Source organism: Podarcis raffonei, chromosome 14, assembly GCF_027172205.1.
Source record: "Podarcis raffonei isolate rPodRaf1 chromosome 14, rPodRaf1.pri, whole genome shotgun sequence".
NCBI classification, from domain to species: Eukaryota; Metazoa; Chordata; class Lepidosauria; order Squamata; family Lacertidae; genus Podarcis; species Podarcis raffonei.
In genome coordinates, this window is record NC_070615.1 from 39,836,442 (window position 1) to 39,858,638 (window position 22,197).

At 44.4% G+C, this 22,197-nt stretch overlaps 2 protein-coding genes across 5 annotated transcripts in view; one reads left to right on the plus strand and one right to left on the minus strand.

The window, feature by feature from the left end:
- Positions 1–11,062, minus strand: KNOP1 (lysine rich nucleolar protein 1). Of its 2 annotated transcripts, none has more exons than XM_053366131.1 (5): positions 10,965–11,062; positions 7,407–8,673; positions 5,719–5,787; positions 4,173–4,250; positions 1–340 (listed from the first exon to the last, which is right to left on the minus strand). In XM_053366131.1, the coding sequence occupies exons 2-5, from the start codon at positions 8,604–8,606 to the stop codon at positions 29–31; spliced, it is 1,659 nt and encodes a 552-aa protein (XP_053222106.1). In that variant the 5' UTR covers positions 8,607–8,673; positions 10,965–11,062; the 3' UTR covers positions 1–28. The 2 variants fall into 2 exon arrangements, with proteins under 2 accessions (XP_053222106.1, XP_053222105.1); XM_053366130.1 differs by having other exon boundaries at positions 10,889–10,999.
- A 3-nt stretch (positions 11,063–11,065) lies between these two features.
- The window catches only part of IQCK (IQ motif containing K), a 33,031-nt gene continuing 21,899 nt past the window's right edge, over positions 11,066–22,197 (plus strand). For 2 of the 3 annotated variants that reach the window (XM_053366146.1, XM_053366144.1), the window contains exons 1-6: positions 11,066–11,174; positions 11,914–12,008; positions 13,868–14,009; positions 14,723–14,820; positions 21,701–21,753; positions 22,011–22,088. In XM_053366146.1, the coding sequence (XP_053222121.1) occupies positions 11,129–11,174; positions 11,914–12,008; positions 13,868–14,009; positions 14,723–14,820; positions 21,701–21,753; positions 22,011–22,088 (512 nt within the window). In that variant the 5' untranslated portion in view covers positions 11,066–11,128. Of the gene's footprint in view, positions 11,175–11,197; positions 11,329–11,913; positions 12,009–13,867; positions 14,010–14,722; positions 14,821–21,700; positions 21,754–22,010; positions 22,089–22,197 lie in introns of those variants that run through there. The other variant, XM_053366145.1, reaches the window with a different exon arrangement.

Below are 22,197 nucleotides of genomic sequence, written 5' to 3' on the forward strand. Positions count from 1 at the left end.
CATGATTTAGGAAAGCCTCCCTGATAGTTCAGTCTTCAAATTTTATAGATCTTGATGCAAATTTATCTATGTGCACCTGCTTCTGAATGGGAGGCTGAAATCCAAGGCCGATGCCTCTGTGGTGCTTCCAAGCTAACGCCTTCTCAAATTCAGTCTGTAGCTTCTGCTGCAGGTTCTGCTCTTTGCTCTTGTCCAAAGCCATGTTCAGCTTGGAGGCATGTGCTGGAGGACCTTGGACTGGTACAGGACCCTTCTTAAATCCACCCATCAGCCGGAGGAACTTGGTTTTTTGCTCTGAATTTTCAAAGGTTGCTGTGGTCCACTGGCCAAAATGGACATCCTGAAATGCAAGGCACAAGTGTGGATTAGTGCCCCAAAGGACCTAAATCAAGTTTATTAGCCAACCAAATGCAGGTTATAGCCAAAGAAGGAAAACAGGAGAACAGTGTGATGCAGGGTTACATGTTCACAGTGCTCCAACTCAACCACTAAGATTGTCTGATGGTGGTTCCTCACATCCCTGAGGTTCAGTCAGCCTTTACTAGGGACCAAGCCCTTAATGTGGCAGGCCCTGCCCTATGGAACTCCCTGCCACCAGAGGATTGACAGGAATCCCCCCCCCCCCCCGCGCCTCCTTTCAGATGTTTCCTGAAAACTCTTAACACAGACAGGCCTCTGAAATGTTTATTTTTCTATCCTCTTCCCACTCATTTTTATTGATCTTACTGCAATTTCGTATGGTGTCTACTATTTTGCTGTATTCTTATGAAATGTAGAATCTATAAATATATTTTTTTTAAATGTGCTGGGCACTGCACTGTCTTTTCATGCTAGAAGATGGCACATGCCTTATGGCCTGAGCAAGACAGCAAAGGCTGCATCTCAGTAGGCATACCTTCTGCAAAGTACAGGATTGTCTATATAAATATATCAATGCAAATAAGTGAGGAAGGTGCAGGAGGCAGAGAGGCACAGGCCAGAACTAGTAACAGCTTAGCGCAGGCGTGAGGACCATTTGGCCCTCCAGATTGCTGCCAAACAGCAATTCCCAACAGCCCCAGCCAGTACAAGCAATGGTCAGGGATGGTGAGTGTTGTAGTTCTGCAGTATCTGGAGGGTTAGAGATTCCCCACACCAGGCTCAGTGGTAGAGTATGTGCTTTGCAGACAGAGGTTCCCAGACTCAAATTCTTTAAACGGGTCAGGAAGCAGGAGATGGGGAAGACGCCCTTTTCTGAGACCTGAAGAGCCACGGCCAGTCAGAATAGCTAATACTGGGCTAGATGAACAATAAGGCAGCTTCCTATGCATCTATTTAGTTATGAATCACTTCCCTTAAAACAGTCCAAAGCCACTTAACAGTAAAAACATCAAGACAATAAAAGCGTTGTGTTCAAACAATTTCAAGTCCAACACAAATAAAGATTGGGATTACAATCTCCCTTTAAGTGGCTCGTTTGGAAGAGGAAACGGGTGCCAAAGAAGACAAGTGAGACAGTGCCTATCTGATATGTAAAGAGAGGGAGTTACAAAGCGTAGGTGCCATGCTAAAGGCCTGATTCCTGCATTGTACGATGTCCAGATAAGGTGGTATCTGGAGGAGGGCCTCACCTGCAGAGCGCAGTGCTCTGTTGGGTATACAAGAGGGAGAGATGAGTCAAGAGAATAAATGTTCTCCTTGTTTTGCCCTTCCTTTCCATCCCCCTCCCCATATTTACGCACACATGCATTGCCTCTCCCTCTCCCCCTCCCCAATCCCTCCCCCTGCTTCCTCTCACCATCAGTAGGTGACAGCAACAGCAGTCAAAACAAAAGAGGCAGCGACAGCCCTCCAGGCATACCCAGGGAACCAACAGAAAGACACGAGTCCTACGGGAGATGTTCTCTGAACCACTGCCTTCTGATTTTTCATTTCCTACCATGCCAAACTCTTCTTTCCAATTGTCTAGACTTCCTCCATTTTCAGCTTCTGCACCCAGACATGTCAGCTTGCAAACAATTAATTCTACTTAGTGGTGGTGAGATTCGTGCAGGCGTAATAACAGCTTTTCCAAACCCTGCAATTTTGGAGGTTAACTCTGAGCAGCTCTCCAACATGTCTTTATTTTTCCCTACCCTTTTTAGCTGGCTTTTTGTGAAGCTTGCCATTGGGCTCTGCCACTCCTGTTCTTCCAGGTGCTAATGCATTCTGATAGGCCGTCACCAAGGGATTGGGATTCCCTGCATAAATGTCAGCTGGAGGACAACTCTACAGCCATCTAGACATTTGCACATTTAAAGCACAACTGGGCATTTATTAAAAAAAAATATTGTCCAGCTTCCTTCACCTGAAATACCCTACAACTCTTTTAGAGGTCGCCAGCATCCACCTGGCATTACAGTTTTAATGACAAGCTGAAACATTTGCAGAGGAGGACGACCACGATGGAAACCAAGCCTTATGAGAAATAGTTGAAGGAGCTGGGTATGTTTAGCCTGAAGGGAAGACTTGAGAGGAAACAGACACCTTTAAATATCTGAAGAGGTGTCAAATGAAGATGGAGCAAGTTTGTTTTCTGCTGCTCTAGGCCAGGCTCCCTCAAACTCGGCCCTCCAGATGTTTTGAGACTACAATCCCCATCATCCCTGACCACTGGTCCTGCTAGCTAAGGATCATGGAAGTTGTAGGCCAAAAATCATCTGGAGGGCCGAGTTTGAGGAAGCCTGCTCTAGATGGTAGAATCTATACCAATGGATTCAGATTACAAGAAAGAAGATTCCAACTAAATATAGAATTGTAGAGTTTGAATGCACCACAAGGGTCACCTAGTCCAATCCCTTGCAATGCAACCATCTTTTGCCCAATGTGGCGCTCAAACCCACAATCCTGAGATGAATAGTCTCATGCTCTACCAACTGAGCTATCCTAGCAGTCACTAGGAATAACTTTCTGATGGTAAGACCTATTTGATGGGGATATGGGCTATCTTGGAAGGCGCTGGACTCTCCACTGGAGACTTATAAACAGATGTTGAATGGCCATCTGTCAGGGGTTCTTTAGCTGTGATTCCTGCACTGCTGAGGGTTGAACTAGATGGCCCTTGGGGGTTCCTTCCACCTCTACAATTCTATGATACTATAACTGACTAGGACTAGCCAGGGCAGCAAATGTAGTCTACCATCCAGGCAGTGACCAGAGGCAGACCAGCTTATTTTCAGCACATACCTTTAGACTAGGCATACCTTCACTGTCAAAGGCACTACGCCTCTGAATATCAGTTAGTGGGAATCACAAACGGGGACAGTACAGTTCAGCTCCTGCTTGCATGGTTCCAATAGGCATCTGAATGCTGCCCATTGTGAGACCAGGATGCTGGATCAGTTGGGCCACTGGCCTGATCCAACAGAGGCTCTTATGCTCTTACACAGAAGTGATAATTCAGAGAGGAAATCTGTCATGTGTGAAGTGGCCCTTTGAGACAGCTGGACTTCTAATGTGAGCAGATGCCAATTGATACCCAAGATGGCCTATTCACCTAAAGTACAGAAACCTTTTAACACCCCTCTTGGCAATTTAAGACTCAATTTCCCCATCTAAGTCAGCAAACACAGAGAACCTCAATCGTGCCATTACTCCAGCTCCCAAGACAGTCTAGCTCATTTCCGCCAGGGATTTGGGGACCACATTCTTCAAAGGGGGCAACTGCCTCCTGCAGTTAAGAGTATTAGATGGTGCAGTCCACTAAATGCAGGGGAAAGGTAGGCTCCCTCAGATTCTCTACCTCTGACTGGTCATCTTTTGCAGTCATGGAGAAAAGAAACATGGCAGTGCTAATCAGAGCGTGACAGCTATGTCCAAGGGCTAGTGTTATTTATATTCCACAGCAAATAGAAACAAACACACACACAAAAATTCTACAGCAAAGATATCACAACTAATTCCATTAAGGGACTATCGGAGCAAAAATGCTATTTTTCAGGATTAACAACTGGAATCAGTTTTCTGGAGGTCAGAGTGCTCTGCTTTCAGCATCTCTAAAGACTGGACTCATTTGTTCTACAGCATGACCTCAAGTTTCCAATCAGATGAGAGATTGGCGTGCCAAACCACAGACATGACTAGCATCGCAAGTCAACCACAGTGCAGGGCTGCTTTGTCCTTGCTACCTGGGCTCTTGCAGAGCTCGTGCTTACCGATTCTCCCTCTTCCTTGACAGTCTTCATTTTGCCAGATTCCCTGTCAATCTCTTCTTGGAGAGCCTGCCGTCTCAACTGGCATGGAAAAATGGGGAAAATATGCGCATAAGGGCAAAAAAATATTGTTTGATTGTAAAACTGCTTAGAAACGTCAAGAAGTTAAGGGGAGAAGTATCCAAAATGTTACTTGCAGGAAAGAAAAGGCACAATTTCAACCCTTTTACGCATACAAGAATTTGCGAAGGTAAAAAGCATCTGCAAGACAAGCAGTTCTCAAAATACACAAATGCAGAGAAAGAATGTTTTACAGACTGGGAGGCTACATTTACTTGGCTCTGAGAACACTGCAGGTAGTGGATGACCTCAAACTGTGTACATGGAAAAGAGTGGCAATGAAGGAGGGATGATAAAATACCCATGGAAACAATCAGACATTTTGAACCCCTTTGGCATTATCCAGTTGCCCTCCCCAGCCAGTTACTCCAGTTTCAAAATTCCCTTGCATCAGAGATGGGCAACCTTCCCAGTGCCTCCTGGATACATTTCCAGAGTGCTTGAAATACCACTCTCCTGTTCTAAAGTAGGTGCCTGTTGCCATAAAAAAAAAAATGCAAGCAAGCTTGACAAAACAAAGGGGGCTTATCAGGAAGACCAGGAAACAAGAAAAGAAGAGCAGGTGGAGGTGGGGAGAGGACAAATCTGAAAGCCTCAGGACTTCTAAGCTCATCTCATTCACAAAGAACCAACACATTTGAATCCAGCACTTGGGGAGTAAGGCTGGCTTTGCACATCTGATGCTGTGCCCAGAATTACAGAACTACCACAGAGCAAGAATAGGTGGCCAAAGCAGCAGAACTGCAGGTGGTGCCTGAAGCTGAGTCCTTCCATGGTTAGAGTCGTGAAACACAATTATCTGCTAGATAACAGGCCCCCTTCTTGATACAATTCTCAATTTACAGAGGATCATACAATCTTATCCTAAAACCGCCACTTCTCTCACACTGGAGTTGCCCAAACAACACCTTGGTTCAGATGATCAATTAAACTACAGTTTATGGGTTATACGTGACTGGTGGGAACAAGCTGTGTCAACTCTGAGGCTGCATGCTCTCGCTTCCCACTCTTCCATCTTTGTACGAGAAGTGGAAGAGGGGACCGTGTGAGCCCAAAACTCATCACAGTTTGATTGTCTAAACTATGGCTGATCAATCAGTGACTGTTTTGTATGTGAAATGCTTTAAACACAGGTGTTCTTGTGGAAAATGTGGTATATAAACCAAGTGATAATGACTAGGAGCATAATCCACAACCTACGTAAGTCTGAGCCACATAGTCACTAACCCGAAAGCCACATAGTCACTAACTGGGAAGCAGCACATAAAAGTCTGGTATAGCCCAAGATGGGCATCCCGAGAGGGCAGGACATGCAGATGAGATCCTGCTTCATCACGTCCATGTGAGCCAAACACAGAACATTATCCAAATCAGCCTAATATGTGCCACAATTAGACTCCAAAAGAGCGACAAAAGAATAAGGTTGTACCTTGTCTATTTGTATTTCGTCACAGTTTCCTTTCTTAAATGCCACCACTTTTATTTCTTCATCCTCTTCCTGAAAAACAAGAGTGCACATTTTGAGTATCACTGAGAAAACCCGCTCATGTTTAAGCGTGATATGGTTAGCATTCCACATTATACCAAAAGAATGGTATAAAAATGGAAGATTAAAGCCACAGAGTGGCTATTGGAGCCCTGCCATCTTTTCATGAAGTTACTGGTAGCCATGGCCAAGATAAGATCAGACCAAAAGCTCCTGTAGCCCAACATTCTCTTCCCACAGTGGCCAAAAAGATGGCGAAGGGAAGTCGACAAACAGGAGTACAGTGGTACCTTGGGTTACACACACTTCAGGTTACATGCGCCTCAGGTTACAGACTCCGCTAACCCAGAAATAGTACCTTGGGTTAAGAACTTTGCTTCAGGATGAGAACAGAAATCGTGTCCAGCAGCATGACGGCAACAGGAGGCCCCATTAGCTAAAGTGGTGCTTCAGGTTAAGAATAGACCTCCGGAACGAATTAAGTACTTAACCCGAGGTACTACTGTACAAAAAACACCCTCACACTTGTGATCTCCAGCAACTGGTGTCTGAATGCACACTACCTCTGATACTGGAAGCAAGAAAGCTATAATATGCCTATTAGTCACCAACAGCCTTATCCTTCACAAATTTGTCTGATCCCCCTTTAAGGCTGTCCAAATTGGTGGGTATCACCACATTATTGTGGTAGTAGAGAAAGAACAGATAACTGAAAGGAGAGGTCATAACCGCCCCAAAGAACCTGTGTGGCGTAGTGCTTGGAACATCAGACTAGGACCTGAAAGACCGGGGTTCAAATCCCCACTCAAACATGAGTGGGGATTTGAAATCCCCACTTCTTACATTTCTCCATGGTAAGAACCGTGTATTTATTTCTACTCTCTGCTTCCAAGTTTATTTATCCTGTCCTCTTATCCCAAAAGTCTTTGGTGAGGAGCTTTATGACAAAAGGTTTTCAAAAATTTAAAGACACAATGTTGACTGGGTCACCCCTACTTACATGCTTACTGACATTCTCAAAGAATGCTAAAAGTTTCAAATTCTCATTCAGCCATGAATTTTGGGTGAGCTACACTTTCCCAGCCCAACCCAACCTACCTAGAGGTCCCAGGCCCTAAGGAAGTTAGATTAGCCTCAACCAGAGCCAGGGCCTTTTCAACACTGGCTCCGGCCTGGTGGAACGCTCTGTCTCATGAGACCAGGGCCCTGCAGGATTGGATTTCTTTCCACAGGGCCTGTAAGACAGAGTTGTTCCGCCTAGCCATTGGCTTAGAATCAATTTGATTCCCTCCCCCTCTTTCTTTTTTCCTTTCTCCTCCTGTGAAGAGGCTGCATCTTAATGTTTTAATGTAGTATTTTAATCTTGTTTTTAAGTTGCATTTTAATCAACTTGTTTTTATTATTGGTTGTTAGCCACCCTGAGCCCGGTCTTGGCTGGGGAGGGCGGGGTATAAATAATTTATCTATTATTATTATCCCATCGGGCACTCTTAATGCTAAAATGGGGGCAGGGGAGGGCAAGGGAGAGGGAAGCAAAATCACACATGACACTCTGACCTTACTGGAGGACAGGTGGGATAAAAACAAACTACATAAGAAATGGCAAATAGCAAGTTCTATTTAGAAGCTACCTTTGCTTCCTGTTTAATCTTTGCTTTCTTGAAACTGGGCTCTTCTTCACAGGCTTTGGCACCTCTGTTCTCCCGGTCCTCCTTCTTTTTCTTCTTGATGTGCTGCCTGCTGTCATTTTCAGATCTGCCATCTTCCCAGCTCACTACATGGTCTTGCGCCTTTTTGGATTTGGGGGCGTTCTTAGTCCTCTTTGTTGCTGACCAGCTCTCATTTGTAGCCACATCTCCATCATCCTCCAAGAGAGCTGGATGATCGCTTGCAACTTTGGTTTGGGTTTTCCTCTTCATTTTCTTCTTCACTTTGCTGTCTCGTTCAGAGTTTGAGATCAGACCTGTTTTCTCCTTGCCATTGCTTGGCTTTGTTTTAGATTTTTGTTTTGGTTGGCTTTCAATAGAAACACAAGACTGATTTTCCTGGTTATCCTCTGATGTCAGAAGAGGTTGCTTTCTTTTCTTTTTCTTCCTCTTCTTCTTCATTACTTTGCTTTCTTCTTCTGATACATTGGCTGTGCCCTCTAGATGCTGTTGAAAACCAAGAGCTCTCTTCTTGCAACCTAATTCTTCTTCTAACTGGTGTACAGTGTTGGCAATACCTTTTTCTTTTAAGCAGCAAACTTTTTTTTTCTTTACAATATCCCTGTCACCTGCAGCATTTCGGACAAGAGTCTGAAACATTGTCTCCTGGGAAATGGTTTTTTGTTTTTTGGAGACGTGTTTTACAGGCTCATCCTCATCTTCTCCACTAAGTTGTATTACACAGTGAGCAAGTTTGGTTTTTTTCTTCTTCTTCTTTTTCTTTGCAGGAAATCCATCACCCACTCCATCACTGTCTGGAATATCCCTTTTGTGTTTCTTACTAATGAAAAAAGGGGCTTCCTGCTGTTCTATTGGCAGCTCTTTACTAGAAGTCTCACAATCACCATCTTGATTACAAGAAAATCTTTGTGTTCCTTTTCTCTTGAGCTTCTTAGGCATTTCATCAGTTTCTTTTAATAATTTTGAATCTGAACTGCTTTCTATAACAATAGGAAGGTTTGTACAACCTTTGCTCTTCAATTTGGAAGCATTTTTCTTCATTGAATCTATCTGATCTGAACCCTCTCCATTTACCAAGCGCTTCTTTTTCTTTGCCTTGACTTTGGTTTGTAAATCATAATAGCCATTTTCTTCTATTATAACAGCTGCCTGGTTTCTAACCATAGCGTTAACTTTAATATTTATCTGCACAGATCTATCAGTTTTGTTCCTTGCATCCTTTATGACTATTCTGAAAAACAAAAAGCAGACACCCATTTACCAAGTAGTAACTTACCACAGTGGTATCATTATAGTTTAGCAAGATGTGAACAAGCTTAGCCTCCCTCCAGGTTTGTGTGTTCCTCTCTCCCTTCTCCCATGAGAAGAATAATGCTTTTTTGCTGAAACACATTAGGCTACTAATAATTTATCAGCAACTTGAGACACGGTCTCTCTTTTTTGGCAGCTATTTCCATGCTTGACACATTTTCTGCTGCAGGGGAAGCAGATGATCTCTACACTCTTAAATAAGTTAAATAAGTAGCACTGTCCTTCATTGCAAGCAATTCCAGTGACATTCTTTGTAACAGCGGACTGTGGGCATACAGCCAAATTAGAGAGCTTTAAATGGGAATTATGCAATTTCATGAAGGATAAGGTGGTCAATGGCAACTAGTCATGATTTCTGTATGTACTATATCCAGAATCAGAGGCAACAGGCCTCTGAATGACCATTTCTGAGGTGACAACAACAGGAGTGTTTTTACTCTCATGTCCTGCTTGCCATAGGCATCCAAATGGCTGCTGTAAATATAAGATGCCTTCCAACCCTACAATTCTATGATAGTTGGGGCACTTGGACTGATCCAGCACGGCTCCTCTTGTGCTCTTATATTTAACAGTGCAAAAGGAGTCAGACAGGAAGGTATACAGAAAAAAATAGTGTTAAAGGCACATATTCACGAACACTTCATACATACTGGGTCTCTTTCCCCCCATCTTATCACACATTTCCATGTGGACAAACAATATGCGTTCCCACCCTTATTTATTAGGTAAGATTTCTTCCTTTTCCTTCACCACAAGGTGACTTATAGCAATAAAATGTGTAATTATAAATCAAATAAAAGTTACAACCCTATGCAAGATAACGAAAACAGTTCCACATAGAAAACAATTAAAAACAACTTCGTATTAAAAAAAACAAACACAGGTAAAAATAGTTCAGATGCAGGCTGGAATAAGGACCTCAATTTAAAAGGCTTGTTGGATGGTCAACAAGACAGCAGATGCCAAAAGGACAGCAGAGGCAGCACTTGCCTAGTAGTTAATGGCAGAGAATTCAAAAGGGGGGGTGCCACCACGCTAAAGGCCCTGTGGGACAGACCTCCTGTAAAGATGGTACCTGCATGAAGCCCTCTTCGGAAGAGCACAGTGGCAGGCTGGGCATATATGGGGTGTGACAATCTTTTAGGTATCCTGGTCTCAAACCAGGAGCAGCACCAGAAGAACAAGTCTTTTCTGTAGTTGCTCCGTGTTTGTGGAACGCTCTCCCCCAGAGAGGCTTATTTATTTTTCATACAATTTATACACTGTTTGTTCGTTCTTTTTAAAGCTGTTTACAAAAAGACAAAATGATAAAATCTAAATGTAAATAAATCACGACCATGCTTTTAAAACCATACGTTGTTGCATTTCTTTAGGCACACAGAATTTAGTCTGTGGCTCATATGCTTATGGCTTGCACTCTTTATAAGAATATTTGAGGTTATTACCCTTCTATTATTGTCTATGCTGGGTTGCCCAACCACTGCTACTGTCCCCTTTCTTTTAGCAGATCAAGATGATCAGGTGACAGCAAAAACTGCAAGGTTTTTAGCGGGGGCAATTAGAATAAGGTCTATTATTTGATTATTGATGTAACCTCCCCAAAAATGTATTTTCTATAGTTAAGTTTTCACCTCTCTCGTCAGTATGTTTTATTTTATTTTATTGCTATGACTAGTGGCTGATGCAAAATAAAGATTCTTCTGATTCTGATCAGGTGAAAATGTTTCTCTTCTCCCAGGCCTTTGGCTACTTACTTAAACCACCTGTGGCCTTTCAAAAAAAATGTGTGTGTGTGTGATTATTTTATTACGTTACGTATTCCTGCGTTGTTGTTGCTTTTTCTGCCGCCTTGAGACCCTCGGATGAAGGACGGTATAAAAAAATAAATGAAACTTAATGACATGGACATCAGGACTCTCCTAATCTTGCTGGACTCCCAACTCCTCCCACGGCAGCCTCGGCCATGAGCCACGCGGCCTGGGAGTGAGGAGAGCCGGGAGGCCGGCAGCATCTGGAAGGCCGCGGTTGTCCCCCCACCCCACCGCTGCTTGGGGGTCACGGGCCTCCCAGCCCTACGGAAGCCAACGCCTCCCCTCACCCCACAGAAACCGACCCCTCCCCCCACCGCCACTCACCTGTCCTGAGGAAGGAAAGCGGGGCCCGTTGGCCTGCCTGCCTCCTCCTACGACCCCAGCTCCTTCCCTCCCCTACCTGGGCGCCGCTTCTTCGAAAGCCGCGAAAACACTTCGCCTCGCTCGGCCTGACCCGGAAAGGAAAACAGGCGCCGCGGCCTAGCGGGGAAACCGCCGCCGGGCGCCCGCGGCTTTGAGGTTGCCTAGCAACCGCTCCCCTTTCCTCCTCCTGCCGCGGCTGCTATGGAGGAACTCCCGGCCCCCAACCTCTGGGAGCAAATCTGCGCAGGTGGGAGACCCTCCTCTCCCCTCCCCCCCGCGTTGCCCCCCTTTTGCCCGCATCTTCGGCAATTGCCTCGGTGCAAATTGGGGGCGTGATTTACCCAGACCTTCCCTAGGAGCAGGGCCGGATTTAGGTTTGATGAGCCCCATATATACTGAAGGTAAAGGGGCCCTTTAACTGTCCAGCTGTCCTCTGTCAACAACAAATTGTCGCTGTTTTTTGTGTTGAATATATGCTATATGGTAATTTCTGGACCTAATAGGTCCATACACAACACAAAACACTGTTGCTGTATGTAGGTTTTATTTGTTTTGTTCTTTATCTTATATTTTGGAAATCTACATCCAGTTTTCCCCCCTTGAAATTTTTTTGTGGCCCCCAAGATAGCGGTGCCCTAAGCTATAGCTTTTTTAGCTTATAAGTGGTACCTCAGGTTACATACACTTCAGGTTAGATACGCTTCAGGTTACAGACTCCGCTAACACAGAAATAGTATCTCGGGTTAAGAACTTTGCTTCAGGATGAGAACAGAAATCGTGCTCTGGCGGCGCGGTGGCAGCAGGAGGCCCCATTAACTAAAGTGGTGCTTCAGGTTAAGAACAGTTTCAGGTTAAGAACGGACCTCCGGAACGAATTAAGTACTTAACCTGAGGTACCACTGTATGTAAATCCGGCACTGCCTAGGAGCAACGAAAACCTGACACTTTCACACACACCCTTTTCTTTTCTTTCTCCCCCTCCCCAGAATTTGAAGCAATGCAGCCTCCCCATCCTGACACTTTGGACCAGAAGAGGGAGGTTGTGCCTGAACCTAAGCAGGAGCCTGTAGTTACTTCCCAGGTAAAGACAATTGCTGTGTGAAGAAGCACTTTTTGTTTGTTATCCATCCTCTATCTTTCAACATTCAGCTTCATTTGGATGTCCATGCATCCTGGTGTTAGGAGAAAGTAAGAACCCCCCCCCCCACTTTCTCCTTGCCATGTCTAATTTTCTAAACTTCTATCATGTCACCTCTGGCTCGCTTTCCCCCTCAACTGAAATGTCCCCAATTCTGTATGGATTCAGTTCCTCTCCCTTGGTGTCAATCCTCCAGCTTCAAAGGCACTGTATCACCGAATAGAGGCTGCAGCAGAACAAAAGATGGGGATTGGAGGCTGACCTCATGTCCTGCGCCTGGGCTCCCTGTAGGAAATGACTAGACATAGACTGTCAGTTTGATGTTTCCCAGTTCTTCTTATCTTCCTGAATATTCCTTACTTTGCAGATTTCATTGCAGGGACAAATCCAAGGTATTCGTCTAATACTAAGTAGCAGGTGCTGTTTTGCACAGCTCTGTTCTCCACTTCACCTGGCAACATCCTCTTTACAAATCAGCATCACATGGAAATATGCATGGAATTCATCCTCTGTGTTCTTGTGTATTTGAACAAATCCTTCTTGATCAAGAGGATGAAGGAAGCGGGGTGGGGTGGGGAAACAAGGTTGAAGGTTGGTAATCCAGACTTGATGTTTCCATTTGTTCATATCATTTGAATCTCTGCAATTAATTCAGGTAGAGACTGGAGATCTCTGCAGAATCATGCCTTCCCCCTGGTAATCCAGAGATGTATACAGTGGTACCTCGGGTTACAGACGCTTTAGGTTACAGACTCTGCTAACCCAGAAATAGTACCTCGGGTTAAGAACTTTGCTTCAGGATGAGAACAGAAATCGTGCTCCAGCGGTAGCGGGAGACCCTGTTAGCTAAAGTGGTACCTCAGGTTAAGAACAGACCACCAGAATGAATTAAGTTCTTAACCTGAGGTACCACTGTAATTTGTTATGGGTGCTGATAGTTCTTAGGAAACCCCTATTCCCCTTGCAGAGTTACAGTTCCCAAAGTGGTTTTAACAATCAGTCCCTCTTCTTAGGGAACTCTGGAAATTGAAGTTATGTAAAGCCAATAGGGATCTCCTATTGGCAGGGGGGACCCTGTTGTTGTTGCTGTCTCCAGCTACCGCCCAGTTGGCACAGACCAAGGACACTGCCTTCTTGGTGGTGGTTTCCTTTTCCTTTTCTTTTTTTTGAAATGTCCTTCCTGGTGAGATGTGTCTGCCTCCCTCATTGACTTTCAAGAGAAAATTTAAAACATTCTTAGGTATTTCAGTTGGTTAGAGCATGGTGGTAATAACACCAAGGTTGCAGATTTGAACCCCATATGAGACACCTGTATATTCCTGCAGGGGGTTGGACTAGATGATCCTCAGAGCCCCTTCCAACTCTGCAGTTCTATGATTCCTGTTTGTCCAAGCATTTGATGGCTATGAGATATTGGCCATCACAGCCATGAAATTAATAATTGTGAGAATATACTACTGTTTTTAAATGTGTTTAGATGCTCTAAAAGTTTTAGATGGTTTTCAATTGTGTTTGAATGATTTAAAAGTGTTTTATTCTATATTAAATTGTACTGCTTTAACATTTATGTTTGCTACCCTAGGCTCTTCTAGAAAGAGGGGTGTGATACAAATTTAAGAAATGAATAAGTGGGGATTTATTTGGAGCTGGATCTCCTGTCCATTTATAACATTCTGTTCACTGCACTTCAATAGCTCCAGGCTATGTTTTGAGTCTGGGTTCCTTTTTGGAATCAGCTTGTTAAAAATGTGTTGTTTTTGTAATTATACCAGGGTATTTATATTATTAAATTTGATTTTAAGGAGGCTCCTGTAGGTGCTGAAACTTCACCAGATTTGAGTGGGGATCAGAGCAAATCACCTCTTACTGATGAATCGATTGCTGCAAAGACCCCTTCTCTCCTTTCCCTACCAACATCACCTGAGCTGCCTGACCTAAAAACCTGTAAGTCAGAGTACAGCTTATTTATTATTATTTATTATTATTTTATTATTTTATTATATCACCCTTCATCCGAAAATCATAGGGCGGTTCACAACATAAAGATACAAAATGAGAACACAAAATACATAATAAAAAACAAGAACAAAAACAAACCAATAATCCCCCTTCCAAAAGACATTTCAAAGGGCATAGAATGTTAATAAGCCAAAGGCCCAGTTAAAGAGAAACGTTTTTGCCTAGTGCCTAAAGATCTGTAATGTAGGCGCTAGTCAAGCCTCCCGAGGGAGAGAATGCCACTAATGGGGAGCCACCAAAGAAAAGGCCCGTTCTTGTGTTGCCACCCTCTGGACCTCACATGAAGATGGGCCTCAGGTGGCGATTGCAGGATCTGAGTCAGTTCACAAGGGGAGAGGCGGTCCTGAGCCATTTAAGGCTTTATAGGTTAAAACCAACACTTTGAATTGGGCCTGGAAACTAATTGGCAGCCAGTGCAGTCGCACCAGGATTAGCGTAATATGCTCAAACCGCCTTGCCCCAGCAAGCAACCTGGACATACTTAATTAGAATTGTACTTTTGCAAGACAAAAAAATAGTAGTGAAATCAACCCGGGAGAGAGAGACCCTGAACCTGGCCATAATGGCTTGGCTGTGATGTGTGAACACAAACAATATCGCTGCTTAAAAATGAATTCTCAATAATAATTTTTGTCCAGGTACTCCAAGAGAATTATTGGAATGCTACATATTTCCTCTGCTTCTACCAGGAATGGCAGAACTGCTACATCAGGCTAAAAAGGAAAAATGTTTTGAGGTCAGTTTTCGGTGATTAATTTGTTTTCTGAAATGTAATGATTTATTTTAAACTATTACTCTGTACCTACTTGACTGTAGTTCTCAAGACAGCTTATAGTATTATTATATACCAGCTTATAGTATTATTATATACCAGCTTATAGTATTATTATGTAGCAGCCTTCCCCAGTCCAGTGACTGAAAGATGTTTTCAACAACTTCCTTCATCCTTGACCATGTTGTCTGGGGCTGATGAGAGCTGTCAGCCAAAACATCTGGAGGGCACCAGGTTGGGGGAGACTGGTCTATAGGATGGCCATGATAAGTGAGGTCTCTCTGTGTGAGAGCAGCTGTGCCTCCAAATGCAGGCAAATTACAGAGGATGAACATCACTATCCTGCATTGCTTGTGAATTTCTCCAGAGGGATCAGGCTAGCCTCTGTTGCATATAGAACACTGGGCTCCTGACAGATCTTTCTTTAGAAGATTCAGCCATTTATTATACAGTCATAAGATCCAATATTTATTTTATATCCTGCCTTTTGATCTAGTGATCCCCAAAGTGGCTTACAATAGATTGCAGTGATACACACACACACACAAAACAAGCCCTTAAACCAGGTGTGGGAGAACCTTTTGTCCTCTGTATGTTGCTGAACTACAACTCCTATCATCCCTGGCCTTTGGCCATGCTTGCCGGGACAGATAGAAGTTGTAGTTTGGCAACATATAGAGGTCCAGAGGTTCTCCAAACCTGCTTTAAACTCAATACATCCCCAGCAGCTCTTTGCACCGTGTCCAATGGATGTGCTTTCCTTCTGCTCTGCAGTCCTAGGATAGTTGACTTACAGAGCTGAGTCTTGTTTCTGGCAGAGGCCAGAGTGTGCATCCCTTCAGCTCTGCCATTTTCGGGGGTGAAGCAAAAGCAGTCCTTGTGACATGAAACGAGCTGGCTGGATCAGGCCAGTGGCCCATCTAGTCCCACATCCTGTTCTCACCATGGCCAACCAAATGGGAAGCTCACAAGCAGGACTCAAGCACTACAACACGCTCCCCCCCTGTGGTTTCCATCAACTGCATTAATAGCCACTGATAGCTTGATCGTCTATGAATTTGTCCAGTCCTCTTCTAAAGCTATCCAAGCCAATGGCCATCACTACATCTTGTGAGAGTGAATTCTGTTGTTTAACTTTGGAGGTTTTGATGGCCTTAGAGATCTGGATTCCGGAGGTTAGAAGCTGATCCCCTGGTTCCCCCTGTTAAGCGTGCCCCAGCGTGGAAGTGCCGCAGCATGAGTAAGGTTTTAAGGTTGATAGTTTGTTGTTTCCCGAGCCTGGCTCCTGGCCAATTAAGTATTTTGCGGAGCACATGCAGGCTGTAGCACATGCCTCATTAGTGTGTTGAAATTGAGGGTCCCCGCAGGTTTAATGATGGGCTTTGCAGAAGCTAACCTTATTAAGTCTTCATTTCTATTGTATTTATTCTTTGTTTTCTGACTGGCTTATCATAGTTAAGATGCAGCTATTAATGGTACATTGATTTCCAACCCCCCTTTTAAAACACATGCACACACATAACAGCAGCACGTTCCTTTAAAGCAATAACAACTTGGGCAATCTGAAACTCATTTCAAAATGACACCTGCAATTAAATAGCTGATAATAGAAGCCTAAGATCACTGTTGTGTATGTGTTTCTTTAACAAAATTGGTCTCAATTGTATTAAACAGTGATGTAAAATGCATATTTTTTTTTGTATGCAACCGACTTCTACTTGTTCAATATTTTACTTTTATTTTAAAATGCTCATCTCTTGCCCTTCTGTCTCTAATAACATTCAAGGCTTCAGTATGCAATATACACGTAAAATGAAGTAGTGACAATTAAAAGAAGTGCCACAAAAAGCAGGGGGAGGGAAAACTCAAAATAAGGTCAGCAGAGAAGCATGGAGAACTTTATGGTCTTACAGTCTCGTCCCATCTCTGAATGATAATGTGTATTCCTGCACTTACTTAAACATGCCGTCAACCACCTTGGCTGCATTTGGGAGTCCTCTTGCTCTTTCTACTGAGTCAGAGGGTGGGGAGTTGAATTCTGCCCCAAAGTCCTACCTTGATGGCGCTACCACTGTCAACAGCTTAGAGAATGGTCTGTATACAACTTGTAAGTCATCTTGTAGCTGAGTACACAACATACATTTAAAGCACTTTCTCCCCCAAATAATCCTGGGAACTTGTGATGGGTGCTTGGAATTGTTGGCCTGTAAGGGACGCGGGTGGCGCTGTGGGTTAAACCACAGAGTCTAGGACTTGCCAATCAGAAGGTTGGCGGTTCGAATCCCCGCAAAGGGGTGAGCTCCCGTTGCTTGGTCCCTGCACCTGCCAACTTAGCAGTTCGAAAGCATGTCAAAGTGCAAGTAGATAAATAGGTAGCGCTCCAGCGGGAAGGGAAACAACGTTTCCGTGCGCTGCTCTGGTGTGCCAGAAGTGGCTTAGTCATGCTGACCACATAACCCGGAAGCGGTACGCGAGCTCCCTCGGCCAATAAAGCGAGATGAGCGCCGCAACCCCAGAGTCGGCCACGACTGGACCTAATGGTCAGGGGTCCCTTTACCTTTACCTTTAAGGGATAAACTACAGTTCCCAGGATTCTGGGGTGGGGTGGGGAATGTGCTTTAAATATATGGTATGTACACAGGCTATGCTAAATATTTTGAGAGTTGATGCTATTGTTTGCAAAGGAAAGAAAGCATAATTGTTACTTGTAATTGCCTTTTGAGGGGGGATGAGGAGCTGTTCATCAAGATATTAGCATAATTTTTGCACCATATTGTCTCCCAAGGCATAAAACAAAAGCGATAAAGAATGGAAAATTATTCTCATTGTGAAAATAGTTTCAAACACATCTGCTGGATAACAATACACATTGTATAGAGGTTTCCTGTGCATATCCGGATTTGTTCAGTATCACACAGCTGTGCCAAATACAAACTTCATTTACTATTTTATTTTCTGGCTGAGAAATTCCTGGAGCTTGAAAAATAGATGGGGGCTACCTAGTTTGTAGATGGGGTTCCTAGTCTGTGATTTCATGAGCTTCCTTGACGTTACATGTGCGACATAGCATAGAAGATAGATTGGGGAAAGCCGGGTTCAGCTCAGTTGGATACAAAGCTCTCTGACCACCCAGAACCGACTGTGCTGTCTGTTACTTTTTCAGCAAGGGACTTTCCTTCCCATTGACACTAGACGTGACCTAACGGGAGTTCGGCGATAACAACTCCCAATCATTCCATCTGTTTCCGATGTTCAGCCTGTGAGTGTGCTGCTTATGTAGCACAAGAGACAGGATTTGGCAGGCCGATGGAAACTCTCAAGTGTTGTTGAATCCTTTTTTTGTGGGGGGGGGGTGTTGAGCTAAAAGCAAAGAAATGGAAGTCTGGAGAAAGTTCCAATGCTTCTGGTTCTGTAGCATCAATGCGGCTTCTAAAAGCATCCAAGGAGCAGACATTCCATCAGGCTACAGCAAAGGGAGAGATGAGACAGCAGGGTCTACTCTGTTGCCATTGCTGAAATACCAGCTCCATCAGGCTCTTTCCTTTCTTCTGCCATCTACCAGCAGCTATTCCATCAGGATACAGCAGAAAGAGAGAGGGGAGAGCAGAGCCTACTCCATCAGCTCTACCAAAAAAGCAACTCCATCAAGCTCATTCCTGTCATCTAGCAGTAGACATTCCATCAGGCTCCAGCAGCCGTTTCTCCTTCAGTCCTTTCTTATACCCTCATCAGAAGTTCATTATAAGAACTTTGTAACTTTTTAGAACTGGCTCCTGGATTTGCTTATATTCCTCTTCCCCTCTCAACCCCTTCATCTTTTCGTTGGTGTGTCTTTTAGATTGTAATCCTGAGGTCAGAGAACTGATTTGTTTGTTATTGATCTGGGAGCCTTTTTGGCTAAAGAGCAGGGGGTGGTGAAAAAGAAGAAGATTTAAATAAGCGAATAACAAATAAAACTTGGAGTTTCTCGACAGCCAGTAGTTGTTATTATACTGTATTGTTATTTTTCTGGCGAAGGAGCAAACTTTACTGTGAAGCAGCACACTGGGCAATTTTTCACCGGAAATATAAGATTTAACTTGTGAAGTGGGAGGGGAGAGAGGAAAGCTTATAAGTGTCTAGATTATTACTTTGGCTTAAAATAGACACGGTATTAAAAGACCTTGTGAGATTTTACTCCCAGCCCATTGCATAATCCAGCAGGAAATTATCTCCCCAAAATCCTGATGGAAGTGAATGGCGTAAGAATGCAAGAGCCCTGCTGGATCAGGCCAAAGGCCCACCTAGTCCAACATCCTGTTCTCACAGTGACCAGCAAGGTGCCTATGGGACATTTACAAGCAAGATTCCTGCATTGCAGGGGATTGGACTAGAAGATGACCATTGGGGTCTCTGCCAAGTCTATGATTCTATGACGGCCCTCTCTCCACTTGTGATCATTATTATTTATTCAATTTTCATTCATCTGAAGATCAGAGGGTGGTTTACAGCATAAAAACACGAAATGAGAACACGAAATACAGAACGAACCAACCAATAACCTTTCCCCCCCTCGGCACAAACGCATTTAAAAGGCTACAGATAGTTCAATTAGCCAAAGGCCTGGTTATAAAGGAAAGGTTCTGCCTAATGCCTAAAGATATGTTACAAAGGTGCCAGATGAGCTCATTCAACAAATGAGGAGCCACCACAGAAAAGGCCTGTTTTCGTGTTACCATCTTCTGGACCTCTTGTGGAGGGGTCACACGAAAAAGGACCTCATATTATGATTGCAGGTTCCGGGTTAGTTAATATGAGGAGAGGCGCCACCAGGGGTTCAAATTTGGCCTGCAATATCGTTTCCACCTCTTCCCTCCCATTCCTTTTTCCTAATGCATCCTGTCTTTTTTCTTTAGACTGCAAGACTACTGATTTTTGTAAACCACCTGGGAAGCCTTTTGGTTTGAAGAGTTGGGGCACAAATGCCTTAAATAAATAAGCAAGCCCCCCCCCCCCGACGTCAGGGGTGCTGCTTTTGAGTCGCGCTCGCTGATGAGCTCAGCCGCAGAGTAGAACCCTGGAGGTTTCCTTGCATTAACTCTCTTAATCCCCTCAATCCAAATGGCCTGTTCTTGGAAACTGTAATCCCAGGAAAGGATTTGCTTCTGCTTCCGTGTCATAAATATCAACTTAAGGGAACACATTTCTTTTACTTTCAGAGCGGGGTGGAATAAGAAGCAGCTTCCAATGGGGATTCCCACCCTCTAAAGCTGCTTGTAAGTTCCAGCAGATAAATGAAAGCCTAGCTAGGCCTTAATCCGGAGACATAGATAAAGAGCATGCAAGAGACTGCATGAGTTTCTGGCAGTGTCCTCTTTGGTTGCTCCAAACAATACGGAGCTGAGATGAGGAATCTGCAGCCTGCGGCCCTCCGTCTCATTTCATGTGGCCCTCGGTATAATCCATCTTGCCGAACACTGAAGCCACTCTTTCTTTCTGGACTGCCACTCTGGGAGTCATAGAATTGGAAGGGACCATGAGAATCATCTAGTCCAACCCCCTGCAATGCAGGAATCTTTTGCCCAACTTGGGGCTCAAACCCACGACCCTGAGATTTAAGAGTCCCATGCTCTACCGAGTGAGCTATCCCAGACTTCCTCTTCTACCTCATGCGTGTGCTTGTGTCAGAGAGAGAGGAGGGATGCAGTGGAGCAGAGAGGCGGAAAAATCTATGCAATCCTGCTAAGCAGGAGTGGAGAACCTTCCGGGGGCCACATGTCAGTTGTGGGCAGGGCCAGGGGCCAAAGTGGGTGGAGCAAGGAATGTAACTTCTATACAGTGGTACCTCGGGTTACATACGCTTCAGGTTACATACGCTTCAGGTTACAGACTCCGCTAACCCAGAAATAGTACCTCGGGTTAAGAACTTTGCTTCAGGATGAGAACAGAAATCGTGCAGCGGCGACGCAGCGGCAGCGGGAGGCCCCATTAGCTAAAGTTAAGTTCTTCAGGTTAAGAACAGTTTCAGGTTAAGATCACACCTCCAGAACGAATTAAGTTCTTAACCCAAGGTGTCAATGTATTTATATAGTAGGCTAGTTTCTAAACACACACACACTCGCCTCTCTACCATTCTCCATCCAAGCAGGCCAGAAGTTCAAGGATGCATTTCAGCCAGGCAAAAACTCTTGAGGATTTGCAGTAGGGCTGGCACTGGGTGTAGTCTGGGGAGAGAGACCCAGATAGTTTAGGCTGGGGGGCTGCATTCAGCACAGCAGCATAGCAACCCCCTGCCACCCAGAATCCAACCCCAGACGCACTAAAGACTCCCGTGCCGCCCTACGACCCCCACATGCCCAGTGCGGATCACCACCACCCTGCCCCTGGCTACCTACATTACTGATTCAGCACCTGGGCCTGCAGTTCTCTATCCCTGTTGCAAATAATGCCCACCTTTGGCTCTGGTTCTTTCCGCCATTGGCCCCAGCTCCATTCCCCATTGGCTGCGACCCCAGTTGACTTTTCTCCTGGGTCAAGAGCCCTACATAAGCAAAAGGTTCCCAGGCCTGGCAGAGGTGGATGAACCTTTGTAGGAAGGGATCTATCTTACCTATCTATGGGATGCATCTATCCAAACCTCATTTGTAAATGATAATAATAATAATAATAATAATAATAATAATAATATCACCTCTGACATGTGTTCCAAGGCGACATACAAATTATAATGAAAGCATAAAAGCTAGCAGAACTAAAAACAATACAAAACAGGCACCTGTGGCAGGGGCCTGTTCATTCCACTGGGAAAGCTTGCTGGCTGTTGCTCTGACATTGTTTCATTTTTGCGTCATCTTCTGTCTTGTAGAGGAAAAGGACAAGATTCATTGCCTTGGATTTCCTAACCGAATGGCTATACAAGTAAGTAACTTAAGCTTTGAAATATTAAACCAGGGGCAGCCAACCTGGTTCTATCCAGATTTTGCTGGAGTACAGCTTTAAAGAACTCCAGCCAACCTGGTAAAAAGTCAAGGACAAAAACTGTAGGGCGCCATGTTGGCCGTGTCCATATTAAATGTTCCTAATTTCCCCCCTGTTGTTTGTGAACCATTTTGAGACCCATGTGTTTGATTTCCTTTTCTAACGGTGCCTTTTTAACCTCATGGCGGCCCGATCAGCCACAACCCAAAGAGGAAAGACGAACCGTTTGTTGAGTTCTTCGAGATCCCTTTTGTGAAGGAGTGGCTAAAGGACCAGTAAGTATCATCCAGGAATCAAATACAGTATGCCTGCCCCCCCCGTCCCCCCTTCCCGCCTGCTCATCTTGCCCCCTATCTGGCAAACCTCAGGATAGAGCTCAGTCAA

Excerpts from the sequence above, each read along its gene's own strand:
- KNOP1 (XM_053366131.1), bottom strand. The coding sequence starts at position 8,606 with ATGGTTAGAAACCAGGCAGCTGTTATAATAGAAGAAAATGGCTATTAT. Across the intron at positions 5,788-7,406 it reads AGATTAAACAGGAAGCAAAG|GAAGAGGATGAAGAAATAAA; the intron begins GTAGCTTCTAAA and ends CTTGTTTTTCAG. Across the intron at positions 4,251-5,718 it reads ACGAAATACAAATAGACAAG|TTGAGACGGCAGGCTCTCCA; the intron begins GTACAACCTTAT and ends TTTCCATGCCAG.